At 47.7% G+C, this 22,093-nt stretch overlaps 1 protein-coding gene across 1 annotated transcript; it reads right to left on the bottom strand.

Moving 5' to 3' along the window:
- Positions 1-1,664: 1,664 nt before the first annotated feature.
- LOC141938484 (uncharacterized) lies at positions 1,665-6,899 on the bottom strand (the record flags this gene model as incomplete). Its single annotated transcript, XM_074857343.1, has 7 exons — positions 6,549-6,899; positions 5,258-6,503; positions 4,884-5,009; positions 4,180-4,355; positions 3,595-3,771; positions 2,895-3,180; positions 1,665-1,973 (listed from the first exon to the last, which is right to left on the bottom strand). Coding segments are annotated over exons 1-7 (2,671 nt in total), but the record flags the coding sequence as incomplete, so codon positions are not given.
- Positions 6,900-22,093: the final 15,194 nt, after the last annotated feature.

The following is a 22,093-nucleotide window of genomic DNA, read 5'->3' as shown; positions in this document are numbered from 1 at the left end:
GACATACAATACTGCTGACAAAACCAAACTGATCAAAACCAATATCAAGAGAACCACGATGGGGTGACACAACTTGTTCAGGATGCCTGTAGCGGTAGGCGACCATCCGAAAAGTGTGTCCCACCATCTATGTTCTGCATCCTTTTGCACTCTTTCCAAAATTCGGTGTATTTCTTTCACATTGTGATGAACAGTTATTAAGGTTTTCTGTCCGTTTTCCCTATTTTTTTCCAAAATCTCAATCAAATCTTTGTGTTGTAGTAATTGCTTTACCAAAGTGAGATTCATTCCAATGGGTGTAGGCAGCAATTCATGAATCAACGTGTAATTAGATTGCAAAAGTTGGTGAGATGTGACCGGGGCCGAATAAGAAAAGTCACACCCGATAATCTCAGTAAAATTACAAACACAAAAATTTGAATGATTTTTAGTCTCTACAATTACCTTGTCCACGGATAAAAAATCACAAACAGTCCTCAAACATACACAGCCTTTGCCAATGTAGATGAGTACTGTTTCAGGGTTTTCATTAGGATGAATCTCAAAATGACAAATATTTTGTTCAGTATCTAAACAAATATCTCGAGCCTCAATTGCGTTGCCTTCACAGATAAATCCTTGTTGTTCTCGCACAATGCAAGATTCCAAATTGACAGTTTGCCATTTTTCATCCACCTTTCGGGCCCATACTCTATGCTCAAAAGGATAGAGTATAGCTCCGTTGTGGTTCAATCCTAATGCAATGATGGGATAAATTGGGTATAGGGTAGCATTATATATAGTAAGCACAAAGGTTGTAGCTGTGTTTGTGATGGGGTCATAGGTAAAGTTTACCAGGTTCCACCAGGATTGGAGTTTCTTCTCAAAATCAGTGGCACTGTCCCAAATTATTTTCCTAATTTCAGTAGGGAGAGTGCCTTCTTCACCTTCTCTTATAATTGAGGCGGCTACCGACTGCATCCATACTTGAGCCTGGATACAGCTGAGAGCCAAAGAGAGGTTATTCTGTATCACCCCAAGTGCATCTGCAATCAATTCATGATCCTTTACATTTACCTTTTCCCACTTTGGTAATATATTTGACAACAGCCACTGGTTAGTCCCCAGAGCCAATAAAGATGATCGCAAAGGCTGTTGTAAGTTAGCCAAATCACTAATTGAGGTAGCCAATTTGTTCATTATTACCTCTGAATCGATACTATTTAAAACTCCCAATCCTGTTCCCAAAACACCGGTTAGGTCTCTCCGTGTTCTTCCCGTGGAAAGAGTTCGTTTTTGCAGCCAGGTTGTCCATCCCTCGTAAGAAGCCTTTAGGAAGGGTGAGCAAGCTGGCTGAATGTCCGAAACATTGTTTTGCATCAGCAATTCAACTCGTTTGAGAGACCATGCCGGGTTAAACAACATTTGTTGTTGGCCTGTATTCCTGATTACATATGGTCCTATCGGATACACATATGGTGCTCTTAATTGTTCCAGTTCTATGTGATTTGAAGTAGCAACCTGAGTAGGAACAGTATGAACAGGAGCGGCTGTGGTTTCCTCCTGTGTTATATTTAATCTAAATTTAAAAGATACAGCTCGGTTCTTTAATCTGGTTCCTCCTAAACAAATAATGAATACTGGTCGGATTGCAGTAAACGCATACCAACAAACCTCAGCCGCACAATGGGTTTGGCCTATTCTGGATCCCATTTTTCCGTTGGAAATTTCCTTGATGGTGATTTGAGTCAGGGGAGGCGGATCTTTTGCATCACTTGCATTGAAGATTTTACAACCGATCTGTATCTCTTTTCCTCTTTCAACTGTCCAGGTATGGATCGAATTTGTCATTTCCCATTTGTCTGATCGAAATGTCATGTTGTCATATATTATGACGGTTGCCAAATTCATCCCCAATGGATTTTTTCCCATGACGCCTGTATGCCCAAAATAGGCATCTGTCCAAGGCCATTCTGTATTCTTTTGGTTACGGGCTAGGGGTAAGATGCAGAGAAATACTACCAATCCAATTAAGTGATTCATGGTTCATGTTATTCTTGGTGTCCCTCGGAGTTCTTCTGCAACAAGAAAGCAACAGGACTTGCCTCTCCAAGGCAAGAGAAATTAATACTGGACAGAAAACTAGAATGATGGAATTATCCAGCGAGTATTTATCCGATGTTCCTTCCCTACAGCATCAGATGCTACCCATGAGTGTATATTCAGTGGGGTTTTTAGTACTAATGGTACACTTCCCACGGTGGGAAGCTCTACTAGGACAGGTTGTCCAGGGAAGTGTGCTGGGTTCCTGGAATTATCTGGTCCCTTTAATGAGGGAACTAGGGAGGGTGCCTTCGGGCAAAATGCAGTAATTTTAGGGCATCCATTTACCCCCCATCTATCATTTACACCTTTGATAGCTTCCCATAGACGGACATCCCAATTTCCCTCCTGTGGCTTCAAAAGTCATTTTAAGAGACCATTTGTCCTTTCTACAATTCCATTGGCCTGTGGATAGTATGGAGTGTGGAAGACCCATTTAATTCCTTCGCTTCGTGCCCAATCCTGTACGATTTTGGCAGTGAAGTGGGAGCCATTGTCAGATTGTATTTCTTGTGGTTTTGGAAAAATTCCAAACCATTCACGCAGTGCTTTCACTGTTTTTTCTCCTGTAGCTTTGTTAAAAGCTTCGGCTTGGACTAGCCCTGATGTTATTTCCACTCCCACCAGCACAAAACGTTTTCCTCCTGATTTCTTAAAGGGGCCGATATAATCTACCTGCCAGGCATCCCACAAGCCTTTACCCTCTCTTAAATGCAGGGGGTCATCCTCTAAGGGGTGTCTTTCGAGCCGTGTACGACACTGTTTGCAGGCTGATATGCAAGTTTTACACATTTCCCTGGTGACAGGCCAACCTCGAGCAAGGGCTTCACGATACAGATCTTTAGCTCCCGTATGTTTTCGTTTTATATGCAACCATTCTAACAGACGTTCCCAGTCTTCTGTGATCTGGTCCTTTTGTACAGGAGCTAGTCTTGCTAATTCATCAGCTTTGTTGTTCCATTCTCCTGCTGAGCCCCCATCTACTTGATGAGAAGCTACCCATCCCACAGCAAAGTTCCCTTGGCTGGCAATGCTCAAGATTTCTTGCCACTTGTCCTTTTGCCATACTGGAATTCTGTTAACCTCCCATTCATTTTGCTCCCAGAAAGGGAGCCATTCAGTACATCCCTTAAACACTGCATAAGAATCAGTATATATGTGGACTGGGGAAGTGGTTTGTGCTTCACGCTTGAAAACACTCCATACTGCAATTAATTCTCCTACCTGGGCACTCCCTTCTCCCTCTGTTATTATCTGTTCATCAGTAGCACTGTGGAGAGCTACTGCCCGGTATTGCCACACTTTTCCTTCTCGCTTTGCAGAAGCATCGGTAAACCAAGCATTCACTGACTGATCGTGGAGGAAAGGAGGGGCCACCCGAATAACTGAGATAGGTTTGTCTTGGCTGCTGTCCAGGCTCTCTGTTTCTTGGATAGCTAAGTTTTTCAGAGCTCCTTCAGTCACTGAAAAAAGGTTACAGTAGTGTTCAATTTGAGCATACCACTTTCGTACCGAGGCTCTCTGGGCTACCCCATCAGGAGGGGGGGTCCCGTTAGAGACTGCTTTTATAACTTTGAACGGGCCTCTTAGCACAATTGGTTGTTGACGTGTGATTTTCTCCACTTCTATGAGAGCCAGGCTAACCACAAACAAACCTTTCTCCCATGCAGTATATCTCTTCTCGGCATCCTTAAAGCCACGGGAATAAAATCCTACGGGGCGGGTTGGGCCCTCAGGACCACGCTGCCAAATGTGTACTGACAATCCTGTAGTGGCAAACCCCCATTCTACCTGAAAGGGGTCTGAAGGGTGAATAGGGCCAAGAGCCTGGTGAGCTGTTGCCTCAAAAATTAACAATTGCATTGCTTCTTCCTGAGAAGCAGTCCATTCCCATTTGGCCCTTTTCTTCAGTAAATCATAAAGAGGTCTGGCAATGATGGAAAAGTCTGGGATATGTTTTCTCCAGAATACCAATAGCCCTAAAGCATGCTGCAAATCCTTTTTTGATTCAGGCATTTTAATCTGATCTAGGGAAGTGAGAGTGTCTGGGGGGATACATGTCATTCCCCCTTTCCACCAAATCCCCAAAAACTTTACTTCTTGTGATGGCTTTTGGACCTTTTCTGGGGGAATTTGCAAACCCAGGTTCTCCAAATGGGAGATGATGTTCTGTTGGGTCATTCCTACCTCCTCTTCTTTATCTCCCCCCACAAGAATATCATCAATATACTGATAAACAGCTACGCCTTTGGCTTTTGGTATTTTCTCCAGTTCTTGGGCCAAAGCATGGTGAGCAAGTGTAGGGGAATGTTTGTATCCCTGAGGCAGCCGGGTAAAGGTGAATTGTTGTCCCTCCCACGTAAAAGCAAAACGATCTCTGTCTTCTGGTCGCAAAGGTATCATGAAAAACATATCTTTAACATCTATGGTTGCCATAATTGGATGAGCTTTCTCCTGAATTGTTATTACCAATTCAGCCATGTTAGGGACCGCGGCAGTTAGGGGCTCTGTGTTAGCATTCAGCCTTCGAAAATCTATAGTGAGCCTCCACTTCCCATTAGGTTTTTTCACTGGCCACACCGGCGAGTTAAAAGGAGAATGGGTATTTATCACCACTCCTTGTTCCCGCATCTCCTGCATGACTGGTTTGATACCTTCCTTTGCTCCCAGGGGGAGGGGGTATTGTTTGACATTGGTTATTTTGCTAAGCGGCAGAGGGGGTGCAGTTTGAAGCAGCCTGATGTTCAGTTGCGGTGTCCCGAAAGTCCACAACAATCCTTCTGAATCCTCCCACCCCCTACCTTTGAGGGCATCTATTCCTAACAAGTTGGTTGGAATGTTTCCAACCACCATGTAAATAGTGACCGTGCTTTCCTCTCCCGGTAGCATCAGCCTAACCGGAGCAACGTTCATAACCTCTGTTGACCCTAAAGCATTCAGGACACAAACGTTTTGCTTAGAGGGAATCACCCCACACCTCCGTGCATCTTCCTCAGTCAGGGCAGAGATCTGAGCCCCGGTGTCAATTAAAAAAGTTACGGGTGCGCGCTTAGGTCCTACAATAGCTGTAATCAATAAATCTCCTCTATTAGTTTTAGTGAGCTGTCGGATATAAATCCATCCTCCGTTCCCCCGCCCACTGCTAAGGAACGGAGGTTCTAGTTTCCCTGCTGACTTTTCCCGTCGCCCGTGTTCTCCACAGGGGGGGCCGTGGGCGTGACAGGAGAGGTTTCTGTATTTGTCGGTGAGTGCTGTGGGTGTTGTTTCGGACCATACCACCTTGATATTAGTTTACTCAGCTTATTAAGGGGTAAACCATCCATTATATCCCTGGGAACTCCCTTTTTAATTCCCAAAGCCCACCACTGTTGTCGAGTCAGGGGCTGTCCTCCTCCTGTTTTAGAGTGGGAGTAGTCAGCAACAGCAGCATGGTCAGTGGAAGAGGTTGCAGTCTTGCTAACGGAAAGGGGTAGATCTTTAGCTCCTATTTGACGGATCCCTTTTGATTTTTCCTCCAGAGTCCTCACAGGACCATATTTCCTGCTATAATCTATCAATTCCTGAGCTACATCTCCCCATGTCCACCTCTTTTTATGTTTTGAACGGGAAGGAGTTGAGCTATGATTGAAAGGTGAATCTGAGCCAGTATTGGTTTCATCTCTCCTGCCATTTATAAAGCTCTCCAGCTTTTCTACCGGGTCCAAAGATGCTATGGTTCTTTGGAGATCAATCCCGGTAGATCTGAGTGACTCTGGGAGCCCCCTTATTAAAGGAGTCATGATTTCAGGATTCACAGACAACATCATCGGGGATTCACATCCAGGGACTAATTTCCTTTCATGTATCATTTGCAGGCAGGCTGCTTTGTGCACACTTTCTAGCAATTGATCTATTGTGCCTGTGATTGCCAGGGGATCCCCCCTGTCTAAAGGGTTCAACCCTCCGGCCCAATAAGCAGCCCGCTGGGTTAGGGACCATGGGGCACGTCTATCCCCTGTTGTTAAAAAGACACCGTGACCCCAGTAACCACTTGCCTCCTTTTCATTTAACTGAATTTGGTCCCCTCCGGTTAGAGATACGCGCCATACATACTCTGTTTCGGATTCTTTGGGAAGGCGCCCATACTCTCTTTTCATCTTGGCCAATTCGGTGGGAGTATATGGTATCTCTTTGGTGGTAATATGTGGGTCGTTATCCTCATCATTTATATAAGCATATTCTGCTTTAATCAAAGGTCTAACTCGGGGGTTCTCCCTGAAGCGTTTCTTTGCTTCCTTTAGTTCCTTTTGAGGGTATATTTGACTTATTTGCCGAACACCTACCTCTTCCATCATCATTTCTATCTCACTCAGTGATTCAGCAGACTTTGAAAATTCTTCTCTTAGGGCATCTTTTAGACAGCGGTTTTCTTCCTCCTTTTCCTCTGTCTGCTGCTTGAACAAGCAAACTGCTTTCTCCTTTTCTACTAATTGATCTTCCAGGTTGGAGATTGTTTTCTGCAAAAGTTGTACCAAATTTTCAAGGGATTCTATGATTTGTTTTTCATGGCTACGCCGCTTAGAGCGGTCTTCAATTGCTGCGACCAGGCTGGCTCCAAGGACTGCACAGATTATCGCTTTGCCTTTACCTGACCGTAATCTAGCCTCATTATGTATGGAAATCACTCGGTCTGTTACACTCTGTAAATTTGCCCAGTTGTCTCGAGCCCACTCTTCCCCGGGCGGGGAGGGTCGAGCTCCATACTTTGCCAAGAGTGCATAGAACGAGTCAAGATTTTTTACTAATGGAGGGTTTTGATAAACATCTTTTTCAGTCATTCTTATTATGAAGGGGCTGAACTCACTTCGGGGAGGAAAACTTAGTTACACCACAGACGCAACAGCAGCTGCGTCGCCCTTCTCTTCCCCGAGTGGCTGAAGGGACCAAGATCTACCACAGGGAGGTTAAACTTAGTTGCAGACTTTCTCAGTTTGTCCCTTTCACTTCCCCAGGTAGTCGACCTCATTTATTGAGGGCAGTTCCCCCTTTTGCACTAAGAGATCCTTGCACTTGATCCTGATAGACAGAGCCCTCAATTCGAGTTTGCGGTGCAATACACCGAGGTGTGTGTGGTGTGCGGGAATCTCAAATCACCCCCCTTGCTTTCTGGACACCTCTCACCCTTTCGGGTGTAGGGCCAGGTGCGGCTGGAGCGAAAAGTTCTTCCCCTGTTACAGACCACACACAGCCTGCACCCCCCTGTCTCTCAGGATCCTGTCCGTGACGCCAGTTTAATGTCACGGTCCACTCGGTGGACTCGTGATGATTCGTTTGCTACGATCTCGAAAGTGCAAAATTAAGGTGACCAACACCAAAGGGGATAGCAGTAATCAAACAGTGAAACTTTATTGGGTTGCCTGTGAAGAGGCACGCGATAGTTAGAGATGGGTGAAAGAAAGGAGAAAAGTAAAGTTAAGTTTTAAAGAGAAGAGGGAGAGAGGTTATAGCTACCACCGCTGATCTCACGACGTCCTAACGGTCCCGGGTCCAGCTGATGCTGCGTCGTCGATCGTCGTGGTCCTTGGTGGGGAAGCTTCCAATTTTTCTTGCCCAGAAGTCATCTTTTATGCTTAGTAACACACCTTGCTCCACCTCTGCCTCGGGGGTCTCCGCCCTTCTCAGAATTCAATTATCATATTTCCACCCCTCTCGAGCAAGGCCATCGCGCGTGCGCGGGGGGGAGTGTCCGAGGTGTGGTCAGTCTCAGAGGCGGGTAACCTTCAACCAGGAGGTGTGTTTTGGTATTATAATGAAGCAAAGTTCATCTGAGGTTCATGATTTCTTCATCGGTGTTATGGCAACAGTCACGATCCATCTTTTTGACAATGGCTATGCAATTACCACTAACTGCTCTGGCTAGGCCCAGGTACCGAACAATAGCACAACACTCTTTGTACTGCACGGCTCAGGCACCAAAGAACAGCACTGCACTGCCTGCACCACACGGTTCAGTACTCAGGAGAACAGCACAGCACTGGCTGTGCCACATAGTTCTGCATTCAGGAGCCTTTGCACCACGTTCCATTCCAGGGGTCGGCAGCTGCGCTCCAAACAGGACGTTGTCGGGTACCTCACTGTCCATATCCCTGATGACAATGTTGAGACAATGCTGATCTTCTGACCGACTCTTACAATGTTATCCTGTAGAGCTTGCAGAGCACTGGGGAAAGGCAGGCAGAGAATTCCCTGCTAGCACCTTCTCTGTGCCTGTTCACATTGCTTCGCAGAATCGCTTTTGTGCAGAAAACAGTAACACTTGTTCAGAACGAAAGAAAGCACAGAGCCCCAGATTCTACGTTGTCCTGGAGAGCTTGCAGAGCACTGCGGAAAGGCAGGCAGAGAATTCCCTGCTAGCACCTTCTCTGTGCCTGGGAAGCAGAAGTGTTCACATTGCTTCGCAGAATCGCTTTTGTGCAGAAAACAGTAACACTTGTTCAGAACGAAAGAAAGCACAGAGCCCCAGATTTTATGTTGTCCTGGAGAGCTTGCAGAGCACTGGGGAAAGGCAGGCAGAGTATTCCCTGCTAGCACCTTCTCTGTGCCTGGGAAGCAGAAGTGTTCACATTGCTTCGCAGAATCGCTTTTGTGCAGAAAACAGTAACACTTGTTCAGAACAAAAGAAAGCACAGAGCCCCAGATTTGCTGTTGTCCTGGAGAGCTTGCAGAGCACTGGGGAAAGGCAGGCAGAGAATTCCCTGCTAGCACCTTCTCTGTGCCTGTTCACATTGCTTCGCAGAATCGCTTTTGTGCAGAAAACAGTAACAGTTGTTCAGAACGAAAAAAAGCACAGAGGCGCAGATTCTACGTTGTCCTGGAGAGCTTGCAGAGCACTGGGGAAAGGCAGGCAGAGAATCCCTGCTAGCACCTTCTCTGTGCCTGGGAAGCAGAAGTGTTCACATTGCTTCGCAGAATCGCTTTTGTGCAGAAAACAGTAACACTTGTTCAGAAGGAAAGAAAGCACAGAGCCCCAGATTTTATGCTGTCCTGGAGAGCTTGCAGAGCACTGGGGAAAGGCAGGCAGAGAATTCCCTGCTAGCACCTTCTCTGTGCCTGTTCACATTGCTTCGCAGAATCGCTTTTGTGCAGAAAACAGTAACACTTGTTCAGAACGGAAGAAAGCACAGAGCCCCAGATTTTATGTTGTCCTGGAGAGCTTGCAGAGCACTGGGGAAAGGCAGGCAGAGAATTCCCTGCTAGCACCTTCTCTGTGCCTGGGAAACAGAAGTGTTCACATTGCTTCGCAGAATCGCTTTTGTGCAGAAAACAGTAACACTTGTTCAGAACGAAAGAAAGCACAGAGCCCCAGATTTGCTGTTGTCCTGGAGAGCTTGCAGAGCACTGGGGAAAGGCAGGCAGAGAATTCCCTGCTAGCACCTTCTCTGTGCCTGTTCACATTGCTTCGCAGAATCGCTTTTGTGCAGAAAACAGTAACACTTGTTCAGAAGGAAAGAAAGCACAGAGCCCCAGATTTTATGTTGTCCTGGAGAGCTTGCAGAGCACTGCGGAAAGGCAGGCAGAGAATTCCCTGCTAGCACCTTCTCTGTGCCTGGGAAGCAGAAGTGTTCACATTCCTTCGCAGAATCGCTTTTGTGCAGAAAACAGTAACACTTGTTCAGAAGGAAAGAAAGCACAGAGCCCCAGATTTTATGTTGTCCTGGAGAGCTTGCAGAGCACTGGGGAAAGGCAGGCAGAGAATTCCCTGCTAGCACCTTCTCTGTGCCTGTTCACATTGCTTCGCAGAATCGCTTTTGTGCAGAAAACAGTAACACTTGTTCAGAACGAAAGAAAGCACAGAGCCCCAGATTTGCTGTTGTCCTGGAGAGCTTGCAGAGCACTGGGGAAAGGCAGGCAGAGAATTCCCTGCTAGCACCTTCTCTGTGCCTGGGAAGCAGAAGTGTTCACATTGCTTCGCAGAATCGCTTTTGTGCAGAAAACTGTAACACTTGTTCAGAACGAAAGAAAGCACAGAGCCCCAGATTCTCCGTTGTCCTGGAGAGCTTGCAGAGCACTGGGGAAAGGCAGGCAGAGAATTCCCTGCTAGCACCTTCTCTGTGCCTGGGAAGCAGAAGTGTTCACATTGCTTCGCAGAATCGCTTTTGTGCAGAAAACAGTAACAATTGTTCAGAACGAAAGAAAGCACAGAGCCCGAGATTTTATGTTGTCCTGGAGAGCTTGCAGAGCACTGGGGAAAGGCAGGCAGAGAATTCCCTGCTAGCACCTTCTCTGTGCCTGGGAAGCAGAAGTGTTCACATTGCTTCGCAGAATCGCTTTTGTGCAGAAAACAGTAACAATTGTTCAGAACAAAAGAAAGCACAGAGCCCCAGATTTTATGTTGTCCTGGAGAGCTTGCAGAGCACTGGGGAAAGGCAGGCAGAGAATTCCCTGCTAGCACCTTCTCTGTGCCTGTTCACATTGCTTCACAGAATCGCTTTTGTGCAGAAAACAGTAACACTTGTTCAGAAGGAAAGAAAGCACAGAGCCCCAGATTTTATGTTGTCCTGGAGAGCTTGCAGAGCACTGGGGAAAGGCAGGCAGAGAATTCCCTGCTAGCACCTTCTCTGTGCCTGGGAAGCAGAAGTCTTCACATTGCTTCGCAGAATCGCTTTTGTGCAGAAAACAGTAACACTTGTTCAGAACGAAAGAAAGCACAGAGCCCCAGATTTTATGCTGTCCTGGAGAGCTTGCAGAGCACTGGGGAAAGGAAGGCAGAGAATTCCCTGCTAGCACCTTCTCTGTGCCTGTTCACATTGCTTCGCAGAATCGCTTTTGTGCAGAAAACAGTAACACTTGTTCAGAACGGAAGAAAGCACAGAGCCCCAGATTTTATGTTGTCCTGGAGAGCTTGCAGAGCACTGGGGAAAGGCAGGCAGAGAATTCCCTGCTAGCACCTTCTCTGTGCCTGGGAAGCAGAAGTGTTCACATTGCTTCGCAGAATCGCTTTTGTGCAGAAAACAGTAACACTTGTTCAGAACGAAAGAAAGCACAGAGCCCCAGATTTGCTGTTGTCCTGGAGAGCTTGCAGAGCACTGGGGAAAGGCAGGCAGAGAATTCCCTGCTAGCACCTTCTCTGTGCCTGCTCACATTGCTTCGCAGAATCGCTTTTGTGCAGAAAACAGTAACACTTGTTCAGAAGGAAAGAAAGCACAGAGCCCCAGATTTTATGTTGTCCTGGAGAGCTTGCAGAGCACTGCGGAAAGGCAGGCAGAGAATTCCCTGCTAGCACCTTCTCTGTGCCTGGGAAGCAGAAGTGTTCACATTCCTTCGCAGAATCGCTTTTGTGCAGAAAACAGTAACACTTGTTCAGAAGGAAAGAAAGCACAGAGCCCCAGATTTTATGTTGTCCTGGAGAGCTTGCAGAGCACTGGGGAAAGGCAGGCAGAGAATTCCCTGCTAGCACCTTCTCTGTGCCTGGGAAGCAGAAGTGTTCACATTGCTTCGCAGAATCGCTTTTGTGCAGAAAACAGTAACACTTGTTCAGAACGAAAGAAAGCACAGAGCCCCAGATTTTATGTTGTCCTGGAGAGCTTGCAGAGCACTGGGGAAAGGCAGGCAGAGTATTCCCTGCTAGCACCTTCTCTGTGCCTGGGAAGCAGAAGTGTTCACATTGCTTCGCAGAATCGCTTTTGTGCAGAAAACAGTAACACTTGTTCAGAACAAAAGAAAGCACAGAGCCCCAGATTTGCTGTTGTCCTGGAGAGCTTGCAGAGCACTGGGGAAAGGCAGGCAGAGAATTCCCTGCTAGCACCTTCTCTGTGCCTGTTCACATTGCTTCGCAGAATCGCTTTTGTGCAGAAAACAGTAACACTTGTTCAGAAGGAAAGAAAGCACAGAGCCCCAGATTTTATGTTGTCCTGGAGAGCTTGCAGAGCACTGGGGAAAGGCAGGCAGAGAATTCCCTGCTAGCACCTTCTCTGTGCCTGGGAAGCAGAAGTGTTCACATTGCTTCGCAGAATCGCTTTTGTGCAGAAAACAGTAACACTTGTTCAGAACGAAAGAAAGCACAGAGCCCCAGATTTTATGCTGTCCTGGAGAGCTTGCAGAGCACTGGGGAAAGGCAGGCAGAGAATTCCCTGCTAGCACCTTCTCTGTGCCTGGGAAGCAGAAGTGTTCACATTGCTTCGCAGAATCGCTTTTGTGCAGAAAACACTAACACTTGTTCAGAAGGAAAGAAAGCACAGAGCCCCAGATTTTATGTTGTCCTGGAGAGCTTGCAGAGCACTGGGGAAAGGCAGGCAGAGAATCCCTGCTAGCACCTTCTCTGTGCCTGGGAAGCAGAAGTGTTCACATTGCTTCGCAGAATCGCTTTTGTGCAGAAAACACTAACACTTGTTCAGAACAAAAGGAAGCACAGAGCCCCAGATTTTATGTTGTCCTGGAGAGCTTGCAGTGCACTGGGGAAAGGCAGGCAGAGAATTCCCTGCTAGCACCTTCTCTGTGCCTGTTCACATTGCTTCGCAGAATCGCTTTTGTGCAGAAAACAGTAACACTTGTTCAGAAGGAAAGAAAGCACAGAGCCCCAGATTCTACGTTGTCCTGGAGAGCTTGCAGAGCACTGGGGAAAGGCAGGCAGAGAATTCCCTGCTAGCACCTTCTCTGTGCCTGTTCACATTGCTTCGCAGAATCGCTTTTGTGCAGAAAACAGTAACAGTTGTTCAGAACGAAAAAAAAGCACAGAGCCGCAGATTCTGCGTTGTCCTGGAGAGCTTGCAGAGCACTGGGGAAAGGCAGGCAGAGAATTCCCTGCTAGCACCTTCTCTGTGCCTGTTCACATTGCTTCGCAGAATCGCTTTTGTGCAGAAAACAGTAACACTTGTTCAGAAGGAAAGAAAGCACAGAGCCCCAGATTTTATGTTGTCCTGGAGAGCTTGCAGAGCACTGGGGAAAGGCAGGCAGAGAATTCCCTGCTAGCACCTTCTCTGTGCCTGGGAAGCAGAAGTGTTCACATTGCTTCGCAGAATCGCTTTTGTGCAGAAAACATTAACACTTGTTCAGAACGAAAGAAAGCACAGAGCCCCAGATTTGCTGTTGTCCTGGAGAGCTTGCAGAGCACTGCGGAAAGGCAGGCAGAGAATTCCCTGCTAGCACCTTCTCTGTGCCTGTTCACATTGCTTCGCAGAATCGCTTTTGTGCAGAAAACAGTAACACTTGTTCAGAACGGAAGAAAGCACAGAGCCCCAGATTTTATGTTGTCCTGGAGAGCTGGCAGAGCACTGGGGAAAGGCAGGCAGAGAATTCCCTGCTAGCACCTTCTCTGTGCCTGGGAAGCAGAAGTGTTCACATTGCTTCGCAGAATCGCTTTTGTGCAGAAAACAGTAACACTTGTTCAGAACGAAAGAAAGCACAGAGCCCCAGATTTTATGTTGTCCTGGAGAGCTTGCAGAGCACTGGGGAAAGGCAGGCAGAGAATTCCCTGCTAGCACCTTCTCTGTGCCTGTTCACATTGCTTCGCAGAATCGCTTTTGTGCAGAAAACAGTAACACTTGTTCAGAAGGAAAGAAAGCACAGAGCCCCAGATTTTATGTTGTCCTGGAGAGCTTGCAGAGCACTGCGGAAAGGCAGGCAGAGAATTCCCTGCTAGCACCTTCTCTGTGCCTGGGAAGCAGAAGTCTTCACATTGCTTCGCAGAATCGCTTTTGTGCAGAAAACAGTAACACTTGTTCAGAAGGAAAGAAAGCACAGAGCCCCAGATTTTATGTTGTCCTGGAGAGCTTGCAGAGCACTGGGGAAAGGCAGGCAGAGAATTCCCTGCTAGCACCTTCTCTGTGCCTGTTCACATTGCTTCGCAGAATCGCTTTTGTGCAGAAAACAGTAACACTTGTTCAGAACGAAAGAAAGCACAGAGCCCCAGATTTGCTGTTGTCCTGGAGAGCTTGCAGAGCACTGGGGAAAGGCAGGCAGAGAATTCCCTGCTAGCACCTTCTCTGTGCCTGGGAAGCAGAAGTGTTCACATTGCTTCGCAGAATCGCTTTTGTGCAGAAAACTGTAACACTTGTTCAGAACGAAAGAAAGCACAGAGCCCCAGATTTTATGTTGTTCTGGGGAGCTTGCAGAGCACTGGGGAAAGGCAGGCAGAGAATTCCCTGCTAGCACCTTCTCTGTGCCTGGGAAGCAGAAGTGTTCACATTGCTTCGCAGAATCGCTTTTGTGCAGAAAACAGTAACAATTGTTCAGAACAAAAGAAAGCACAGAGCCCCAGATTTGCTGTTGTCCTGGAGAGCTTGCAGAGCACTGGGGAAAGGCAGGCAGAGAATTCCCTGCTAGCACCTTCTCTGTGCCTGTTCACATTGCTTCGCAGAATCGCTTTTGTGCAGAAAACAGTAACACTTGTTCAGAACGGAAGAAAGCACAGAGCCCCAAATTTTATGTTGTCCTGGAGAGCTTGCAGAGCACTGGGGAAAGGCAGGCAGAGAATTCCCTGCTAGCACCTTCTCTGTGCCTGGGAAGCAGAAGTGTTCACATTGCTTCGCAGAATCGCTTTTGTGCAGAAAACAGTAACACTTGTTCAGAAGGAAAGAAAGCACAGAGCCCCAGATTTGCTGTTGTCCTGGAGAGCTTGCAGAGCACTGGGGAAAGGCAGGCAGAGAATTCCCTGCTAGCACCTTCTCTGTGCCTGCTCACATTGCTTCGCAGAATCGCTTTTGTGCAGAAAACAGTAACACTTGTTCAGAAGGAAAGAAAGCACAGAGCCCCAGATTTTATGTTGTCCTGGAGAGCTTGCAGAGCACTGCGGAAAGGCAGGCAGAGAATTCCCTGCTAGCACCTTCTCTGTGCCTGGGAAGCAGAAGTGTTCACATTCCTTCGCAGAATCGCTTTTGTGCAGAAAACAGTAACACTTGTTCAGAAGGAAAGAAAGCACAGAGCCCCAGATTTTATGTTGTCCTGGAGAGCTTGCAGAGCACTGGGGAAAGGCAGGCAGAGAATTCCCTGCTAGCACCTTCTCTGTGCCTGGGAAGCAGAAGTGTTCACATTGCTTCGCAGAATCGCTTTTGTGCAGAAAACAGTAACACTTGTTCAGAACGAAAGAAAGCACAGAGCCCCAGATTTTATGTTGTCCTGGAGAGCTTGCAGAGCACTGGGGAAAGGCAGGCAGAGTATTCCCTGCTAGCACCTTCTCTGTGCCTGGGAAGCAGAAGTGTTCACATTGCTTCGCAGAATCGCTTTTGTGCAGAAAACAGTAACACTTGTTCAGAACAAAAGAAAGCACAGAGCCCCAGATTTGCTGTTGTCCTGGAGAGCTTGCAGAGCACTGGGGAAAGGCAGGCAGAGAATTCCCTGCTAGCACCTTCTCTGTGCCTGTTCACATTGCTTCGCAGAATCGCTTTTGTGCAGAAAACAGTAACACTTGTTCAGAAGGAAAGAAAGCACAGAGCCGCAGATTCTACGTTGTCCTGGAGAGCTTGCAGAGCACTGGGGAAAGGCAGGCAGAGAATCCCTGCTAGCACCTTCTCTGTGCCTGGGAAGCAGAAGTGTTCAGATTGCTTGGCAGAATCGCTTTTGTGCAGAAAACAGTAACACTTGTTCAGAACAAAAGAAAGCACAGAGCCCCAGATTTTATGTTGTCCTGGAGAGCTGGCAGAGCACTGGGGAAAGGCAGGCAGAGAATTCCCTGCTAGCACCTTCTCTGTGCCTGTTCACATTGCTTCGCAGAATCGCTTTTGTGCAGAAAACAGTAACACTTGTTCAGAAGGAAAGAAAGCACAGAGCCCCAGATTTTATGTTGTCCTGGAGAGCTTGCAGAGCACTGGGGAAAAGCAGGCAGAGAATTCCCTGCTAGCACCTTCTCTGTGCCTGGGAAGCAGAAGTGTTCACATTGCTTCGCAGAATCGCTTTTGTGCAGAAAACAGTAACACTTGTTCAGAACGAAAGAAAGCACAGAGCCCCAGATTTTATGCTGTCCTGGAGAGCTGGCAGAGCACTGGGGAAAGGCAGGCAGAGAATTCCCTGCTAGCACCTTCTCTGTGCCTGGGAAGCAGAAGTGTTCACATTGCTTCGCAGAATCGCTTTTGTGCAGAAAACAGTAACACTTGTTCAGAAGGAAAGAAAGCACAGAGCCCCAGATTTTATGTTGTCCTGGAGAGCTTGCAGAGCACTGGGGAAAGGCAGGCAGAGAATTCCCTGCTAGCACCTTCTCTGTGCCTGGGAAGCAGAAGTGTTCACATTGCTTCGCAGAATCGCTTTTGTGCAGAAAACACTAACACTTGTTCAGAACGAAAGAAAGCACAGAGCCCCAGATTTTATGTTGTCCTAGAGAGCTTGCAGAGCACTGGGGAAAGGCAGGCAGAGAATCCCTGCTAGCACCTTCTCTGTGCCTGGGAAGCAGAAGTGTTCACATTGCTTCGCAGAATCGCTTTTGTGCAGAAAACGTAACACTTGTTCAGAACGAAAGAAAGCACAGAGCCCCAGATTTTATGTTGTCCTGGAGAGCTTGCAGTGCACTGGGGAAAGGCAGGCAGAGAATTCCCTGCTAGCACCTTCTCTGTGCCTGTTCACATTGCTTCGCAGAATCGCTTTTGTGCAGAAAACAGTAACACTTGTTCAGAAGGAAAGAAAGCACAGAGCCCCAGATTCTACGTTGTCCTGGAGAGCTTGCAGAGCACTGCGGAAAGGCAGGCAGAGAATTCCCTGCTAGCACCTTCTCTGTGCCTGTTCACATTGCTTCGCAGAATCGCTTTTGTGCAGAAAACAGTAACACTTGTTCAGAACGAAAAAAAAGCACAGAGCCGCAGATTCTGCGTTGTCCTGGAGAGCTTGCAGAGCACTGGGGAAAGGCAGGCAGAGAATTCCCTGCTAGCACCTTCTCTGTGCCTGTTCACATTGCTTCGCAGAATCGCTTTTGTGCAGAAAACAGTAACACTTGTTCAGAAGGAAAGAAAGCACAGAGCCCCAGATTTTATGTTGTCCTGGAGAGCTTGCAGAGCACTGGGGAAAGGCAGGCAGAGAATTCCCTGCTAGCACCTTCTCTGTGCCTGGGAAGCAGAAGTGTTCACATTGCTTCGCAGAATCGCTTTTGTGCAGAAAACATTAACACTTGTTCAGAACGAAAGAAAGCACAGAGCCCCAGATTTGCTGTTGTCCTGGAGAGCTGGCAGAGCACTGGGGAAAGGCAGGCAGAGAATTCCCTGCTAGCACCTTCTCTGTGCCTGGGAAGCAGAAGTGTTCACATTGCTTCGCAGAATCGCTTTTGTGCAGAAAACAGTAACACTTGTTCAGAACGAAAGAAAGCACAGAGCCCCAGATTTTATGTTGTCCTGGAGAGCTTGCAGAGCACTGGGGAAAGGCAGGCAGAGAATTCCCTGCTAGCACCTTCTCTGTGCCTGTTCACATTGCTTCGCAGAATCGCTTTTGTGCAGAAAACAGTAACACTTGTTCAGAAGGAAAGAAAGCACAGAGCCCCAGATTTTATGTTGTCCTGGAGAGCTTGCAGAGCACTGCGGAAAGGCAGGCAGAGAATTCCCTGCTAGCACCTTCTCTGTGCCTGGGAAGCAGAAGTCTTCACATTGCTTCGCAGAATCGCTTTTGTGCAGAAAACAGTAACACTTGTTCAGAAGGAAAGAAAGCACAGAGCCCCAGATTTTATGTTGTCCTGGAGAGCTTGCAGAGCACTGGGGAAAGGCAGGCAGAGAATTCCCTGCTAGCACCTTCTCTGTGCCTGTTCACATTGCTTCGCAGAATCGCTTTTGTGCAGAAAACAGTAACACTTGTTCAGAACGAAAGAAAGCACAGAGCCCCAGATTTGCTGTTGTCCTGGAGAGCTTGCAGAGCACTGGGGAAAGGCAGGCAGAGAATTCCCTGCTAGCACCTTCTCTGTGCCTGGGAAGCAGAAGTGTTCACATTGCTTCGCAGAATCGCTTTTGTGCAGAAAACAGTAACACTTGTTCAGAAGGAAAGAAAGCACAGAGCCCCAGATTTTATGTTGTCCTGGAGAGCTTGCAGAGCACTGGGGAAAGGCAGGCAGAGAATCCCTGCTAGCACCTTCTCTGTGCCTGGGAAGCAGAAGTTTTCCCATTGCTTCGCAGAATCGCTTTTGTGCAGAAAACAGTAACACTTGTTCAGAACGAAAGAAAGCACAGAGCCCCAGATTTTATGTTGTCCTGGAGAGCTTGCAGAGCACTGGGGAAAGGCAGGCAGAGAATTCCCTGCTAGCACCTTCTCTGTGCCTGTTCACATTGCTTCGCAGAATCGCTTTTGTGCAGAAAACAGTAACACTTGTTCAGAAGGAAAGAAAACACAGAGCCCCAGATTTTATGTTGTCCTGGAGAGCTTGCAGAGCACTGCGGAAAGGCAGGCAGAGAATTCCCTGCTAGCACCTTCTATGTGCCTGGGAAGCAGAAGTGTTCACATTGCTTCGCAGAATCGCTTTTGTGCAGAAAACAGTAACACTTCTTCAGAACGAAAGAAAGCACAGAGCCCCAGATTTGCTGTTGTCCTGGAGAGCTTGCAGAGCACTGGGGAAAGGCAGGCAGAGAATTCCCTGCTAGCACCTTCTCTGTGCCTGTTCACATTGCTTCGCAGAATCGCTTTTGTGCAGAAAACAGTAACACTTGTTCAGAACGGAAGAAAGCACAGAGCCCCAGATTTTATGTTGTCCTGGAGAGCTGGCAGAGCACTGGGGAAAGGCAGGCAGAGAATTCCCTGCTAGCACCTTCTCTGTGCCTGGGAAGCAGAAGTGTTCACATTGCTTCGCAGAATCGCTTTTGTGCAGAAAACAGTAACACTTGTTCAGAACGAAAGAAAGCACAGAGCCCCAGATTTTATGTTGTCCTGGAGAGCTTGCAGAGCACTGCGGAAAGGCAGGCAGAGAATTCCCTGCTAGCACCTTCTCTGTGCCTGTTCACATTGCTTCGCAGAATCGCTTTTGTGCAGAAAACAGTAACACTTGTTCAGAAGGAAAGAAAGCACAGAGCCCCAGATTTTATGTTGTCCTGGAGAGCTTGCAGAGCACTGCGGAAAGGCAGGCAGAGAATTCCCTGCTAGCACCTTCTCTGTGCCTGGGAAGCAGAAGTCTTCACATTCCTTCGCAGAATCGCTTTTGTGCAGAAAACAGTAACACTTGTTCAGAAGGAAAGAAAGCACAGAGCCCCAGATTTTATGTTGTCCTGGAGAGCTTGCAGAGCACTGGGGAAAGGCAGGCAGAGAATTCCCTGCTAGCACCTTCTCTGTGCCTGTTCACATTGCTTCGCAGAATCGCTTTTGTGCAGAAAACAGTAACACTTGTTCAGAACGAAAGAAAGCACAGAGCCCCAGATTTGCTGTTGTCCTGGAGAGCTTGCAGAGCACTGGGGAAAGGCAGGCAGAGAATTCCCTGCTAGCACCTTCTCTGTGCCTGGGAAGCAGAAGTGTTCACATTGCTTCGCAGAATCGCTTTTGTGCAGAAAACAGTAACACTTGTTCAGAACGAAATAAAGCACAGAGCCCCAGATTTTATGTTGTCCTGGAGAGCTTGCAGAGCACTGGGGAAAGGCAGGCAGAGAATCCCTGCTAGCACCTTCTCTGTGCCTGGGAAGCAGAAGTTTTCCCATTGCTTCGCAGAATCGCTTTTGTGCAGAAAACAGTAACACTTGTTCAGAACGAAAGAAAGCACAGAGCCCCAGATTTTATGTTGTCCTGGAGAGCTTGCAGTGCACTGGGGAAAGGCAGGCAGAGAATTCCCTGCTAGCACCTTCTATGTGCCTGGGAAGCAGAAGTGTTCACATTGCTTCGCAGAATCGCTTTTGTGCAGAAAACAGTAACACTTGTTCAGAACGAAAGAAAGCACAGAGCCCCAGATTCTCCGTTGTCCTGGAGAGCTTGCAGAGCACTGGGGAAAGGCAGGCAGAGAATTCCCTGCTAGCACCTTCTCTGTGCCTGGGAAGCAGAAGTGTTCACATTGCTTCGCAGAATCGCTTTTGTGCAGAAAACAGTAACACTTGTTCAGAACGAAAGAAAGCACAGAGCCCCAGATTTTATGCTGTCCTGGAGAGCTTGCAGAGCACTGGGGAAAAGCAGGCAGAGAATTCCCTGCTAGCACCTTCTCTGTGCCTGTTCACATTGCTTCGCAGAATCGCTTTTGTGCAGAAAACAGTAACACTTGTTCAGAACGAATGAAAGCACAGAGCCCCAGATTTTATGTTGTCCTGGAGAGCTTGCAGAGCACTGGGGAAAGGCAGGCAGAGAATTCCCTGCTAGCACCTTCTCTGTGCCTGGGAAGCAGAAGTGTTCACATTGCTTCGCAGAATAGCTTTTGTGCAGAAAACACTAACACTTGTTCAGAACAAAAGAAAGCACAGAGCCCCAGATTTTATGTTGTCCTGGAGAGCTTGCAGAGCACCGGGGAAAGGCAGGCAGAGAATTCCCTGCTAGCACCTTCTCTGTGCCTGGGAAGCAGAAGTGTTCACATTGCTTCGCAGAATAGCTTTTGTGCAGAAAACAATAACACTTGTTCAGAACGAAAGAAAGCACAGAGCCCCAGATTTGCTGTTGTCATGGAGAGCTTGCAGAGCACTGGGGAAAGGCAGGCAGAGAATTCCCTGCTAGCACCTTCTCTGTGCCTGTTCATATTGCTTCGCAGAATCGCTTTTGTGCAGAAAACAGTAACACTTGTTCAGAACAAAAGAAAGCACAGAGCCCCAGATTTTATGTTGTCCTGGAGAGCTTGCAGAGCACTGCGGAAAGGCAGGCAGAGAATTCCCTGCTAGCACCTTCTCTGTGCCTGGGAAGCAGAAGTGTTCACATTGCTTCGCAGAATCGCTTTTGTGCAGAAAACAGTAACACTTGTTCAGAACGAAAGAAAGCACAGAGCCCCAGATTTTATGTTGTCCTGGAGAGCTTGCAGAGCACTGGGGAAAGGCAGGCAGAGAATTCCCTGCTAGCACCTTCTCTGTGCCTGTTCACATTGCTTCGCAGAATCGCTTTTGTGCAGAAAACAGTAACACTTGTTCAGAAGGAAAGAAAGCACAGAGCCCCAGATTTTATGTTGTCCTGGAGAGCTTGCAGAGCACTGCGGAAAGGCAGGCAGAGAATTCCCTGCTAGCACCTTCTCTGTGCCTGGGAAGCAGAAGTCTTCACATTGCTTCGCAGAATCGCTTTTGTGCAGAAAACAGTAACACTTGTTCAGAAGGAAAGAAAGCACAGAGCCCCAGATTTTATGTTGTCCTGGAGAGCTTGCAGAGCACTGGGGAAAGGCAGGCAGAGAATTCCCTGCTAGCACCTTCTCTGTGCCTGTTCACATTGCTTCGCAGAATCGCTTTTGTGCAGAAAACAGTAACACTTGTTCAGAACGAAAGAAAGCACAGAGCCCCAGATTTGCTGTTGTCCTGGAGAGCTTGCAGAGCACTGGGGAAAGGCAGGCAGAGAATTCCCTGCTAGCACCTTCTCTGTGCCTGGGAAGCAGAAGTGTTCACATTGCTTCGCAGAATCGCTTTTGTGCAGAAAACAGTAACACTTGTTCAGAAGGAAAGAAAGCACAGAGCCCCAGATTTTATGTTGTCCTGGAGAGCTTGCAGAGCACTGGGGAAAGGCAGGCAGAGAATCCCTGCTAGCACCTTCTCTGTGCCTGGGAAGCAGAAGTTTTCCCATTGCTTCGCAGAATCGCTTTTGTGCAGAAAACAGTAACACTTGTTCAGAACGAAAGAAAGCACAGAGCCCCAGATTTTATGTTGTCCTGGAGAGCTTGCAGAGCACTGGGGAAAGGCAGGCAGAGAATTCCCTGCTAGCACCTTCTCTGTGCCTGTTCACATTGCTTCGCAGAATCGCTTTTGTGCAGAAAACAGTAACACTTGTTCAGAAGGAAAGAAAACACAGAGCCCCAGATTTTATGTTGTCCTGGAGAGCTTGCAGAGCACTGCGGAAAGGCAGGCAGAGAATTCCCTGCTAGCACCTTCTCTGTGCCTGGGAAGCAGAAGTCTTCAAATTGCTTCGCAGAATCGCTTTTGTGCAGAAAACAGTAACACTTGTTCAGAACGAAAGAAAGCACAGAGCCCCAGATTTTATGTTG

The sequence above is a fragment of the Strix uralensis genome, unplaced genomic scaffold, assembly GCF_047716275.1.
Source record: "Strix uralensis isolate ZFMK-TIS-50842 unplaced genomic scaffold, bStrUra1 scaffold_79, whole genome shotgun sequence".
NCBI lineage: Eukaryota > Metazoa > Chordata > Aves > Strigiformes > Strigidae > Strix > Strix uralensis.
The sequence above is the reverse complement of the archived record's forward strand: the minus strand, read 5'-3'. Positions and strand labels throughout refer to the sequence as shown.